Here is a 15,206-nt window from a genome sequence, read left to right on the forward strand (position 1 = left end):
TGAAATGTGATGTGTGTTTATGTACAGTACTACTGTGTATTATTGTTTGTTATTATTTATTTCAGGAATGTCTATTCTATAATTTAAGATTTAAGGGCAAATATACTTATATTTATAACAAAACAACAAGACAATTTAAGACATTAGAAAGGTTAGGTAAGGGGGGGTTTGAGAGGTCTGGCACGGATTAATTCTATTTATATTATTTATTATGGGAAAAATAGGTTTAACTAACCAACATTTTGACTTAAGAACAGCCCTTCGGAACCAATTAAATTCGTAGGTGAAGTGTCTACTGTATAGCATTAAAGATGGATAAAGTTAGTTTGAGACTACAATGTAGCATTAAAGATGGATAAAGTTAGTTTGAGACTACAATGTAGTAAATATGGGAGGGATTTCAATCGGGGAATAAGGATTTTCGGTCAATCTGGCAACACGTCCTTAAGGGGCAGAATGAAAGCGTGTATTACCTGGCTGACGTGTGATTGTGTACGTGTATGAAACCAAGTTCTTTAGATATTCAGGGAAGTTTTAAGTGTATAATTAAGATACTGAGGTGTTTTTAATGTTTCTAACTGTGTGTTGCTCTTCACAAGGATATGGACATGAACAACAGTGGAGATAAAGAAAAGTAAGTGAAGTCCAGGCTGGAGCGGGTGAGAATGATAATGGTGCCACGCAGACAGGATTCAAGTTCCTCAAGCTGACCAAGCAGGCTGCTTACTTAGATCTGTGATCTAAATCCACGCAAACATGAAGTTCAGAAGGTATCTGAGAGGAAGTGGAAGGGTTCTTGCGTTCGTCTTCATCGCTTCTGTAGTTTGGCTGCTGTTCGACATGGCAGCTCTGAGACTGTCCATTTCAGACGTGAACGGACAACTTCTGAAAGAACTCGTCATTAAAGAAAGAGAACTGGCCAAAAGAGAGAAGATAAAGGACACAAACATCAGAAAGTATCCTGTACACAGAGATGTAGAGGCAGAGACTCGTTTAAACCTGCTGGAGAAAACCGTGGTCGAAGTTTACAGGCAGGAGAAGTCTGGAAGGAATCGTGGAGAAGTAAATGTGCAACCAAAGTTGGACACCAAAACACAACAAACTATGAAGAAACCAAACAGAAATGAACCAAACCATGATGTAAATACGAAACCAGAAAGCACACCAGAGGTAAATGACAAGAAAGTCGTACTGGTAGGAACAACGAAGCCACCTGCTGGCAAGAAAGAAAACATAGTCATTGTAAGCCATGGCGAGAAACTTGGCACCAATGCCACCAAAGTGCACCAAATCCAACCAGACCTGAGCACCAAAATACCTCAAAACACTCATTTTGTTAATAATTCTAGCCACTTAGCTGGACTGGACTCTCAATCCAAGCAACACAAGCAGGAAAAACCCACCAATGATGTCCAAGAACTTGACCAACCAAAAGACAACACTGTCATCAAGGTCGATGACAAACATCTGAACATAGCCGTGAAACCTTCTCACCCTCGGACGACACCACTTGCACACCCAGATGAGCTCCTGAACTCCACTTTTGTCAGGAAGTCAGGCGGGTTGCATAAAGTCATGAGCCTGGATATGACCCTCAAGCCTAGGGATGCCCACGCGCCAGGGCAGTTCGGCCAGGCGGCAGAGGTGCCCCCGGACATGCTGGAGGAAAGCAGGAGGAGATGGCCAGAGGGTCATTTCAATGTCTTCCTGAGCGAGCAGATCCCGGTGGACCGGGCCATTCCGGACACAAGACCTCCAGCGTGAGTAGCATTGTGTTATGCATAATTTGATTTAGCAGAGGACTGTAGAAGTTATTTCTGATGATTACAGTCCATTTTTGTAATGAAAGCTGATGACCAGGAATCTCTCGGACCACAGCTAGGTTAGTTTTTCCAAAAATGACCTTTTCAGTGTCACTTAGTGATTGCTAGAGCTTTATTCAAAATACTGAGGACTGAGGGTAGGAAATACCATGAAGAATGTAAATCAGTGTTTATTTACCTACGAACAGCACAGGGCCAAAGTGAAAGCTGATAAACCCAGCAGAAATGAGAGAAACACGTCTCTAAATTGTAAAACATTATTATAAACTTTATTTGAACATGAATTGGTGCTTTTATCTAGAGAATTTTGGAATTTGACCTAGAATCCCACCACCAAAAACCTGAGAAAATGATTACTGTAAAAGTCACATCAGTTTTGTCAGCATAAATCTCCTTTTAATAATTAATGATGTGGTATTGGAGAGTAGGAGAATATGTTTGGTTATACTGTGATGTTACAGTTATTCAACCCCTACATAATAATGCTTATTCTTAATATTAAAACCTACTGCTGGTCTATATGATCCAAAGTTGGGTTTCAACATGATTTATCCATTGGGAACTTAACAACGACCTTGTATTTTCTTCAGCTGTAATGTGTTATATAAACACCACACAGAGAGTATTTAAAGTGTGTTGCAACCATGGAAAACGAAGGAGTTAAGATATGGCATTGCAGAAATCTCCAGTACCTTGAACATTCATACCGTCACCAATAGGAGGGAGTATTATCTGCAAGACAATAAAGAAAACCCTGTGTTACTGAAAAAGACTTACAGGATGACCTGAAGAAGGCTGAGACATTTGTCAGTGGCTAAAATGAGTAGATCATGGCACACTTCATGGCTGGATGCCACTTTTGACCAAAAAACTCAGAAAGGGTCGACTGGAATACATCAGAAGGAATTTAAATATAATGCCTTTATTTGTCATATACACATATACAGTACAATATACACACATATAGCGCAGGGTCAGCCATTGTACGGTGCCCCTGAAGCTGAGGAGGTTAAGTACCTTGCTCAAGGGCCCAACAGTGGCAGAGCTGGGATTTGATCTCTCAACCTTTCAATTGATAGCCCAAAGTTTTACCTACTAGACTACTACTGTCCACACCTGATAGACCTGGGGAGTTCTTGGACACTCTTCTATAGAGTAATGAATCAAAATGCACAACAAAGGGGAAGATTATGACCAAACAATACTGTTCTCAGTGGGTCAGTGATGGTATAGAGGTGCTTTGTTTTCGCTGTAGGAACTGGTAATACTGAGTGTGTTACTGGTGTCATGGATTTACAGAAACACCACGGCATTTTGAGGAGGAACGTTCTGCCTTCTGTGGTGAAATTTGAACTTTGGTGGTGATTGGACTTTTCCAGCGCGACAGTGATCCCAAGCACAAGCACACTTCCAACCCAAACAAAGCTTTGTTATCCCATATAAATTCTTGGGTGGGGTTTAAAGAAAACAGTTGTAGCACAAAAGCCATCAAACCTCAGTGAGCTGGAAGCTTTATCATGAGAACAATGGGTGAAGATTCCACAAGAGACGTCTTGGAAGCTTGATAGTGCTTACTAAAATAGCTGATTAGATTAGATTCAACTTTATTGTCATAACACGTGTGCAAGTACAAGGCAACGAAATGCAGTTTAGCATCTAACCAGAGTGCAATGAGCAGCAAGTGCAGGATAAACGGTATCTATGATATACATTATATACAGGATATGGGCAAGTGGTATGAACAAGATATACAGTTGAATATGTTATAGAATGTACTATAAACAAAACATATAGATTGCTATAGACATGATATACAGATTAAGGTGTGGTTTAAGATTAATGTGCTGTGTAGGTTAAGGTGATACAGATAAGGTGCTATGTAGATAATAGAGGAATGTATATTTAAAACATTGTAAACAGATGAATACAGTGTAGATGGAAGTTATGAGCAAATGAGATATGTACAAATGAGGTATGAGGTATATATATATATATAGGTTTGAAGTGCAACCTTTACCAGAAGGAGAGATTAACGGGGGACAGAGTTCAGTAAGGAGACAGCTCTGGGGAAGAAGCTTTTTGATTGGAGGTTATTGAGGTGGGGGTTAAATAATCTCGCACATTGTCAAGAATGTTGTGCTAGTATGTATTAATAAATATCCTAAGACTTCTTGTTGTATGTTTTTATCTGATTCTATGCACAATTCTATGAAATATTTCTGATTGCATTTGTCAGAACATGTTTGTCTGTTTACTTGTTAATACAGATGCGGGGAGAAGCTGATCCCAGACAACCTCCCCACCACCAGCGTGATCTTCTGTTTTGTGGACGAGGTGTGGTCCACTCTCCTGCGCTCAGTCCACAGCGTGCTGAACAGATCCCCACCTCACCTGCTCAAAGAGATTCTGCTGGTGGACGACTGCAGCACCAAAGGTCCGAGGACAGAAATGTTTAAATGTCGATATAATTAATTGCTTGTAGCTGAAAGCTTTCTTTACTTCTTAGCAACATCAGCTTTAGTAATTTCAGTTAAAGATCAGTAGTCATGAAGCACCGATTAGTCTCTGGGTCTGTCTGAAAGCCTAGTGAGCTGCCTTGCTGCCTACTACAACCTGATCAGCTGCCTCAGTAGAGAAGATTCTAATAAGGCATCAAACTCATAAGGCAGATTATTTAGACGCACGACTTAGACAACGATTTTAGCTTCCTAATCTAACACAGTTAGCCTCAGGCAGCTATCGTCTTCCTCTGTGTCCCGAAAACGGTCAAACTGTCCCTGACGAGCCCGAATGTACAAATAAGCAACGTTTGTGCACCTCTATACAGGTTAAAAATCAATGAGAATTTATTTACATTTAAAAAGAACTTTGTTGGTTGCTTCGCATTCGTCCTCCATGCTTGTCATTTTTTTGTGAGAGAAGTCGTGCCGCACTGAATGCTGGGATTGCCTTCAGCATTATTCAGTCAGATTATCACTTAGAATTAAGGCGCCTCAGTAGAATCATGTTAAGGTGGGCAGCACGGTGGCTAAGTGGGTAGCACTGTCGCCTCACAGCAAGAAGGTCCTGGGTTCGATCCCCGGGTTGGGCGGTCCGGGTCCTTTCTGTGTTTGCTTGTTCTGCTTGGGTTTCCTCCGGGTGCTCCGGTTTCCTCCCACAGTCCAAGAACATGCAGTCAGGTTAACTGGAGACACTAAATTGTCCAATAGGTACCCGGCCACTAGGATGCATAAACCAGTGCATTGTAGTGCCGGTCCCAAGCCCAGATAAATAGGGAGGGTCGTGTCAGGAAGGGCATCCGGCGTAAAAACTGTGCCGAATCAATAATGCGGATCACGATCCACCGGCGACCCCTAACGTGAGCAGCCGAGGAAATAGAGTAGAAGCATGTTAAGGTATCTAAGAATTTAGACATGCCTTCTTCTCAGGATTGTAGGATGACGTAAAATGTGTCTATGTAGAGAGATCACGAGGTGTTCGGACAGACCCTATGTCTCTATGTCTGTGTTGTAGACTTCCTGAAGGACAAGCTGGATGCTTACATGTCTCAGTTGCCCAAGGTCAGGATAATCCGTCTGAAGGAGAGACACGGGCTGATCCGGGCGAGGCTCGCCGGAGCTGCTGAAGCAAAAGGTAAAAACACACATGAACAACACACCAACAGTGGATTCGGAGAGTATTCAGACCTCATGACTGTTTGTGAACTTATTGTAATGTGTGTTTGATTTCGACTGGATTTCAGTGCTATTTTTCATCATATATTTCATCAGTCTACACTTAATCACACATAGAGTTCATTCATTCATTCTTCATTCATTCATTGTCTGTTTTACTGCCACTGTATCCTGGTCAGTGTTGTGGTGTTACGGTGGCTAAGTGGGTAGCACTGTCGCCTCACAGCAAGAAGGTCCTGGGTTCGATCCCCAGGTGGGGCGGTCCGGGTCCTTTCTGTGTGGAGTTTGCATGTTCTCCCCGTGTTTCGCGTGGGTTTCCTCCGGGTGCTCCGGTTTCCTCCCACAGTCCAAAGACATGCAATTGAGGTGAATTGGAGATATTAAACTGTCCATGACTGTGTTCGATATAACCTTGTGTGAACTGATGAATCTTGTGTAATGAGTAACTACCGTTCCTGTCATGAATGTAACCAAAGTGTAAAACATGACGTTAAAATCCTAATAAACAAACAAACAAACATTTAGATTTAGGGCATTTAGCAGACGCTTTTATCCAAAGTGACTTACAGTACTGTGACTGTATACTGTCTAAGCAATTGGGGCTAACAGTGGCAACAGTGGCAACAGTGGCAGCCTGGCAGTGGTGGGGCTTGATCCAGCGACCTTTCGATTACTATTCCAGTATTTTACCTGCAAGGCTGCACCTACCCAATGCAAATTGCACATATACATGTAATTTATCAGACGCTACTTACCTGTCCTGACATGAATGAAAGCAAAATCACCCCTAAAATCCTAATCAATTAATCAACTAAACATTTCAATAAGAGATTAAAAGTGTAAATTAATCTTTGATAATGTATGTAATTTCTTTATTTAAAGGTTTGAGATTGGTTGCAGTGGCATTTTAGACAGGAACTGTTATCTGATTGGTGTCACTGGCATTACAGTATAGAATTTTTACACAGTGAGAAACCAGAGCACTGGGGTGCTATCGACCTGGATAGGTGTTCAAACGGGCACAACCTGATTTATGGACCATATATTAATGGAAAAGTTGTCACTGAATTAGATTTTACTTGCACAACCATTATTAACTTATTGCCTGGGGCGGCATGGTGTCGCCTCACAGCAAGAAGGTTCTGGGTTCGATCCCCAAGTGGGCTGGTCCGGTAACCAGTAACTACCTGTCCTGTCATGAATGTAACCAAAGTGTGTAAAAGATGACGTTAAAATCCTAATAAATAAATAAATAACTTATTACCTTGATTAATTTTATTAAGCCACACACTTCTGTCTTTATTTTGTTATTGTTGGTACAGTATAAGTTAAACAGTGGATTAAAAAAGAGTCTTGCTTGTTGTGAATGTATCTACATCCATCATATGTTCACATTGCCTCAGATCAAATCTCTAATATCTGTGCTCGATTACATACAGAAATACTTTGCCAGTCTTACATAAGCGCTTTTCCTCTGTGCAAACTGTCTGGCTTTTGCTCAGGTGATGTTCTGACCTTCCTGGACTCTCATATCGAGTGTAACGTGGGCTGGCTGGAACCGCTGCTTGAGAGAGTCTACCTGGATCGCAGGAAAGTAGCCTGTCCAGTCATCGAGGTCATCAACGACAACGACATGAGGTAACAGAGTAAAACGTACACGTGCTAGCACATAACTACAGAGCATTCAGGAGAACCACTAACTTGCCCGGTCATCCAGACAAACACAGTTGGCCGTGTTTGAAGGAGGGTCGGTCAGACTGGGTTTCCTCAAACTTTTGTTTACTATGCTGTCTCCGAGGACTGGCCCGGGTTTCTGGGCGAGTTTTGGGAGTCACATGGAGCATAGCGTGGCTCTCCGTATGTAGGCTCTATGTGGGAACCTGATCCGCATATAAACTTGTGCAGGTGAAAAGATGCAGTCGGTTACTGCACACGTGTGTTAGTCGCAGCTCTCCTCAGTCAGGAGTGGTGGTCAACATCAGTAGAGAGGAAGCGAAATGCAATCAGGTAATTGAATACGACTAAAATTGGGAGATAAATGCAAACAGAATGTATATTATATCAATATATATCAGAGCTTCTCAGTCAGTAAAATAGTTGAATTTTATTATTTTACCCTTTTGAAAAGTGAACAGCTCAGGTAAATGTGCCCATTAATTAGTTTACTATAGTTTATGTGGGGCGGCACGGTGGCTAAGTGGGTAGCACTGTCGCCTCACAGCAAGAAGGTCCTGGGTTCGATCCCCAGGTGGGGCGGTCCGGGTCCTTTCTGTGTGGAGTTTGCATGTTCTCCCTGTGCCTGCGTGGGTTTACTCCAGGTGCTCCGGTTTCCTCCCACAGTCCAAAGACGTGCACATGAGGTAAATTGGAGATACAAAATTGTCCATGACTGTGTTCGATATTGAACTTGTGAACTGATGAATCTTGTGTAATGAGTAACGACCGTTCCTGTCATGAATGTAACCAAAAGTGTAAAACATGACGTTACAATCCTAATAAACCAACAAACAAACTATAGTTTATGTAAACTCAGGATTTGTAGTATTGTCATAATCCAGTTATTTGTATTAGTTTTATTATTATTATTTTTATTGTGTGTGTGTGTAAATGTACTTATAAACTACCAGCTGTATTAATCACATTCATCACTGTTTGTTCTTACAGTTACACGATGGTGGACAATTTTCAAAGAGGCATCTTTAAATGGCCCTTAGTTTTCGGCTGGAGCACAATCCCACGTGACTACATCAAAAAACACAATGTAAAGGTCGCCGATCCCATCAGGTAACGTTTATGATATCTACCTCATCATATTTATATATGGAGTGATTTTTAAGGTAACACTTTATGTACAGGCTGCCTCAACATACATGGTTTGTATAGTGAGTTTATTTCTGTGCTCGTTTTATCAGGTGTCCTGTGATGGCTGGAGGTTTGTTCTCTATAGATAAGAAATATTTCTATGAGCTGGGAGGATACGATCCAGGACTGGATGTTTGGGGAGGGGAGAATATGGAGCTCTCCTTTAAGGTAAGAAAATCAATAATCAATCATTATTATTAGTGATGCATTTTGTTTGGTTGTATTGGATTCATGTGTAGTACATTAGCAAAAGTTAATTCTCACTCACTTACTGAGTCACATTTACTTATTTACATTCACTCATTCACTTAAATTTACTCACTCACTCATTCACATTTACTCATACACTCACTTTCTTATTCCCTCACTTACTGTATGTACTCACTCACTAACAGTTGCTTACTTATTCACTCATTTACTCAATCATTCACTCACTCATACACTCACTTACTTATTTCCTTACTCATTTATTTATTCATCCACCCACCGATCCATTCACTCAGTCACTCATTCATTCATTCAATCGCTCACTTACTCACTCACTCACTCATTCACTCATACACTCACTCATTAATTCACTCACTCACTTGTTCCCTCATTCACTTCCTAATTTACTCACTTGTTCCCTCACTCACTCATACAATCACTCATTCACTTATTCACTCATTCGTGCACTCTCTCGCCCACTCACTCATTCACTCTCTTGCATTCACTCTCACATTCACTCACTCACTTACATTGACCACTCACTCACTAATACACTCACTCATTCACTCACTCACTTATATTCACTCTTTCATTCACTCACTTATTCACTCATACACTCACACACTCACTTTCACACATGGAAGTTTACTGGTATGAAGGTAGTAAGAAGCAGTTTGCATTTTGTGTGAAGTCACAGCAGGACCGAATAATGATCAGGTATTTGGATATGACTAAATTGGGAGGAAAAATTGGGGGTTCAGAAAATACAAAATATAAAAGAGGCTTAACAGGGATATTTTAAGTCCTTTGTTATATTTGCTGTTATATATCTTTATCAGTAGAGCCTCGGCGTTCTGTTAAACACTATTTAAACGAATTTCCTCCTCAGATCTGGATGTGCGGCGGTGAGATCGAGATCATTCCGTGCTCCCGCGTCGGCCACATCTTCCGTGGTGAAAACCCTTACGGCTTTCCCAAGGACCGCCAGAAGACGGTGGAACGGAACCTAGCGCGAGTGGCTGAGGTGTGGCTGGACGATTATAAGGAGGTGTTTTATGGGCACGGCTACCTGCATCTGCTGGATAAGAAAAGCATAGACATTGGAAACCTTACAGAGCAGATCCATCTGCGCCAAAAGCTCCAGTGCAAGAGCTTTAAATGGTACCTGGAAAGCGTTTACCCCGAGCTGGATACACCGCCGGCCAAAGCTGAAGGCCTGGTAAGTTCAGTGATGTTACTGTATTAAAAAACATCACACCACAAATATATCAAACTCACTTTGAACATTTTATCCTCAAAGTTGATGTTAGAGGCAGGAAAAACGGGCGAGTGTGAGGATTTGAGCGAGTTTGACGAGGGCCAGATTGTGATGGCTAGACAACTGGGTCAGAGCATCTCCAAACCTGCAGCTCTTGTGGGGTGTCCCCTCACAGCAGTGGTCAGTATCTATCAAAAGTGGTCCAAGGAAGGAACAGTGGTAAACCAGCGTGCTGGAGTTTTTAAACACCTCACTGTCACTGCTGGACTGAGAATAGTCCACCAACCAAAAATATCCAGCCAACAGCGCCCCGTGGGCAGCGTCCTGTGACCACTGATGAAGGTCTAGAAGATGACCGACTCAAACAGCAGCAATAGATGAGCGATCGTCTCTGACTTTACATCTACAAGGTGGACCAAGTAGGTAGGAGTGTCTAATAGAGTGGACAGTGAGTGGACACGGTATCTGATCCACTCATACCAGCACAACACACACTAACACACCACCACCATGTGAGTGACACTGCAGTGCTGAGAATGATCCACCACCTAAATAATACCTGCTCTGTGGTGGTCCTGTGGGGGTCCTGACCATTGAAGAACAGGGTGAAAAAGCATGCAGAGAAACAGATGGACTACAGGCAGTAATTGTAGAACTACAAAGTGCTTCTATATGGTAAGTGGAGCTGATAAAATGGACAGTGAGTGTAGAAACAAGGAGGTGGTTTTAATATTATGGTTGATCAGTGTGTGCTTTTATACGTGTGGGTGGATGGTTATGCGCTGCACATTTTATGTTGTTTATTTCTTTTAAAAGTGCTGTGCAATGCCTGTTAGCTTCTCTGTTTGTTTTGTTTTTCAGTGAAATGACACGACTATTGTTAAATGTTGACAAAGAGTCTCTGTCATTCCCAGCCTCGTTGTGTTTTAATTGAAGCCTTTGTTTTAGAGAATCGGGGGCCTGAAGCAGCAACATTTCTTTGTTTTTAAGGTTCAGTCAGGCTGTATTTCTCTGTTTTTCTCTTGTGATGATTAAAACGGACATTTTAACTCTTTTTTTGTGTAGGTTTTCAACAAGGGTGTTAGAAAGTGTCTGGTCTTGGAAAAAGACTCTTTAGCTTTTGAGACCTGTGATCTTAGCAAACAGGTAATTCAGACATGCATGTTACACTAAATATATATATTTATTTTAGGGCATGATGTGTGTGTGTGTGTGTGTGTGTGTGTGTATCTCTACTAGAAACAATCTAGTCGTATCCAATTACCCTATTGCATTACACTTCCTCTCTACTGATGTTGGCCTCCACCCTGATTGAGGAGAGCGAGACTGAAACACGCCCCCTCCGACAAGTGTGCAGTACCCGACTGCATCTTTTCACATGCAGGAGGCGAGTTCATATGCGGATCAGCTTTGTGTACGGAGAGCTACACCCTGATCATTGCATTATCCCACGTCTTTCAGCCAGCAGAGGTCGTAATTGCATCAGTTATGAGGTCCCTATCCGGCTCCCTCCCCTCCCTGTATGAACGACAGTCAATCGTTGTTCATGTATTATTCATGTTGTTCATGTAATTTTGAGCTCCACATGTTTGACACACGTCATTACTGTACCCCAGGAATCGCTGCTTTAGGACTAACCCTAACACCCTAACCTCTGACCTTGTCTCCTATCATTCAGAGTCAGCTCTTCAGCTACAGCTGGCTGAGAACGCTCCGCCACAACGCTTCCTGCTTGTCTCCCAATGTAACAGAGAGAAGAGTGGCGGTGGAGACGTGTGATAACACCAAACGAGACCACCGCTGGTTATACCAGACCAGTAAAGTTCTGGTATGTTACTGTTAAAAATAGCTATTAATTATTGATCTCATGCACTTCTGCTTAGAGGCTCAGATGCAGCTGTAAGGTTAATTGTGGTAACAAGTAAATATACATTTATATTTTGGGCATTTAGCAGACGCTTACAGTACTGTGACCGTATATTGTCTAAACCAGGGGTGCTTACACTTTCTTGGCTTGAGATCTGCTATTTCAGTCGACAGGTCATCGCGATATACTTTTTAAAGCTTCAGTTCCTATATTGATATTCAGCATTACAGAGCAAGCGAGTGAAAAATCACACCGACCTTATTCTGATGATTTACTCTGAATGGTGTCGGTCAGGTTTATGTATCTGGACAGGAGCTGCTGATGCCGATTCTCAAGCAGCTTCCAAGTGTTCATCAGTAAAATAGGACCCATATTTAGACTGTTTGAAAAGGCCGATTCACACAAGTAGGTTGATCCAAAAATGCTGGCAGTCAAACATGTGGCACATTTTTATATGTTTGGATATTTTTCATCAGCCAGAAAGTTCCAGCCCACATATTCCGGTCATCCCTCCCTGCAGGCACTGCCAATTATGCGTTCTATATGGCGCCCAGCCGACCGGTGGCAACGGCGAGTTTCGAACTCCTCGGCGCTGGTGTGCTGCGCCACCTTGGCACCCATATATATATATTTATGTGGCACAGTGTAGTTCTGCCTCCTGCAGTCGGGTTCAACTCTCTAATATTACATCTGGAACCTCTGTTGCAAGACTTTGTGTATAAAACTTAACAAAACCAGTCATGCCATCACCACAAACCATCATGACATGTACGTAGATGGACATTGTACACAGTATGTAGGGGCCCAAGTGGCCCCATTACTGCTGCGCCATCCAAGCACCCCATATATTTATGGCAGATGCTATTTGCACCCTGGTGTAAGCAGCAAAGTGTACAATTTGCACCCTGGTGTAAACAGCAATTTATACTATTTACACCCAGGTGTAAATATCACAAGATTACAAATAATTTCACTATTTTTTATATTATTTTCAGATTGTATAATATTTTCAGATTGTATTATTTACATTATACATTATCTACACCCAGGTGTAAAATAGCAATATATACTGACATGCCAATAGTCTTGGTACAGGAACTAGTATCATGTTAGGTACCTCTTTAGCCTGGCTAAGTGCAGCAGGCATTGGTTCCACAAGTGGACGGATATATCTGGAGGGGTGTTGACCCATGCCATCTGGATAGCCACCCACAGGTCAGTGGTATTTGTAGGTGCAGGATCTCTGGTCCCTCTATGACATATTCCCAGTACATGTGACACTGGATTAAGGAATGTTAAATGTCCCACCCATCTGGTACCCACAATATTGCCTCACTCAGACTCCATTAATTCGCATCGCCTTGCCATGAGCACACTGGCCAGTGGTCAGCCTTACTCACAAGATAATACCTCACAACTTATACAGATATGGGCATTCCCAAGCCGTCCCCAGTTAACGCCACTTCATGATCAATTTACTGCTAACCCTTGACCTTTAGCATGTCCATGTATAGTGTTTATATATCGTTGGTAGACATGCGCAGTTGAGTTTGTTTGCTCTTTTTCATTTGGGGTACGAATAGCTGTACTGTGTGGGGAATGCTATGTGTACCCGGGTGCAAATAGACAAATGGAAGTTTATATAATATAGAAATTTATATTAATGGAGTTAATATAATATGATCGTGTTGGGTTTTTGAGTGGTGAGTTTGGACACCGAACACAAATACAGATCTAATATTTGCTTTGACTGAACTGGCATCTGTGTGGCACTGCCACATTTAGCATCAATCAAATAGGAAAACACACGTGTGTAAAAATAACATTAACAGTAACCTCATTCCCCTCATTGTGTTCATGTGTGTGTTAGGCAGAGCACCTGATCGCTGAAGGATCTCCTCGTAACCTGTGTCTGGAGGCTGGATCTAAATCTGACGCCGTCTACCTGAGGTCATGTGAGGCCTCCAGCCCCTTTCAGAAATGGCACTTTACACATAACTACGCTTAGCGAGCCACAGGGAGCTGCTTTTTCATCTCACCTGATCGTGATGAAGACGTGTTGATGTGTTTATGGGATTTATGTTCAGTGTGGTAAATTATGTTTTGTGCAATAGTTACGTTTGTTACAGGGGAAGCTACACTAATCATGATTTTGATATTTGGGTTCTAAGCTTTTTTTATCTTTTATATTTTTCTTACATTCAGTCGACGGTGCTCGACTAGTGCCTAAAGCAGTAAAGGGTCGTATCACACTACATTTTCAATGATGTAGGAGTTGATTTTTAAGCTTATTTGATTTGTTTTTATTATGGTAACAGTTTGGTACATATATTATCAATATTTTTGTATTGTTTACAGTGAACGCTGGGCCTCGAGTTCAGTGTTTCGTGTTGTACAAACGTTTCTCCGACGCTAGGGGGAGCTGTTTACAAATATTTTTAAATTCTCCTCTTGTGGGCTGCTAAGGTTTCTATTCGACTTTATTAAATCCGGTTTTTTTTATCATTTAACAAACATGTATGTGTCTTTTTTCGGTAGTCACCAAGTGCCATGGATAAATCTGCGTCAGGGTCTTCTATACATGAGTTCAGTTCTCGTGTTTGTTGACCCTAGGTGTGAATGGATTACATTTACATTTTTGGCATTTAGGAGATGCTTTTATCCAAGGCGACTTACAGTACTGTGTGGGTCCAACAGCAGCAACCTGGCAGTGGTGGGGCTTGAGACAGCGATCTTCTGATTACTAGTCCAGTACCTTAACCACTAGGCTGGATTGACTTCCTTCCTTTCTCGTGGTTCTGGGCAGGTTCTGGAACCTAAGGCATACAATTAATAATATAAAAGAATTAATAATTACCAGCATTTTATTGCACACACTTTGTACATACAATCACTGTGTGTTTTATTAGGCACATTAACTTTATAGGTGCCTTATTAGACTTGCAGACCAGTGTGGTTGTTAGAAAGTGTACCTCATTCATGTTCATGTTCATTTGCTATCTGTGACTGTCATGATTTATTACCAGTGCTGGATTTAGGTGTAGGTAGGTAAACTGGGCAGCTTCATTGGGTCTGATCTTCACAAATCAAGCCAAATAAAAATGTATGTCAATCCTTTTTAAAGTGCATTTTGTTTTGTGTCTCTGTGCAGCTTTTTTGTTGTGATGGCTGGATTTTTCCTGGTGCTAGAGTAGTACAGCAGTCTGTTATGCTCGCCCACCACTGAGGTTCGGGTTTGAATCCGACTGGATGTCTACACGGGCACAATCGGCTGGATCCTGCCTTTCTTTACTTCAAAAATTAATAATTCCTTTAGACCTTTTTCTTTTGGAATACATGAAGTGTTAGCATTTGTTACTCGTCATTGCATTGCTGCTCGGTGCTGATTTTATGATAAATGTGAAAATAAACACTCACTCACTCTCTTAACCGTTTATCCAATCAGGGTCGCGGGTGGGTGCTGGAGCCTATCCCAGCTTTTCGATGGGCGCAAGGCACACAGTAACACCCTGGAC

The 15,206-nt window shown here is 41.8% G+C and overlaps 1 protein-coding gene across 1 annotated transcript; it reads left to right on the forward strand.

Annotated features, from left to right (window-relative positions):
• The first annotated feature begins 756 nt into the window (after nt 1-756).
• On the forward strand, nt 757-14,788 carry LOC134324065 (polypeptide N-acetylgalactosaminyltransferase 5). Its single transcript, XM_063005717.1, has 10 exons — nt 757-1,760; nt 4,091-4,257; nt 5,337-5,456; nt 7,000-7,135; nt 8,162-8,281; nt 8,410-8,527; nt 9,456-9,785; nt 10,890-10,970; nt 11,503-11,652; nt 13,562-14,788. Exons 1-10 carry the CDS (start codon nt 757-759, stop codon nt 13,697-13,699), a joined length of 2,364 nt encoding a protein of 787 aa, XP_062861787.1. The 3' UTR covers nt 13,700-14,788.
• Nucleotides 14,789-15,206: the final 418 nt, after the last annotated feature.

The sequence above is a fragment of the Trichomycterus rosablanca genome, chromosome 12 (genome assembly GCF_030014385.1).
Source record: "Trichomycterus rosablanca isolate fTriRos1 chromosome 12, fTriRos1.hap1, whole genome shotgun sequence".
Classification (NCBI taxonomy): Eukaryota; Metazoa; Chordata; class Actinopteri; order Siluriformes; family Trichomycteridae; genus Trichomycterus; species Trichomycterus rosablanca.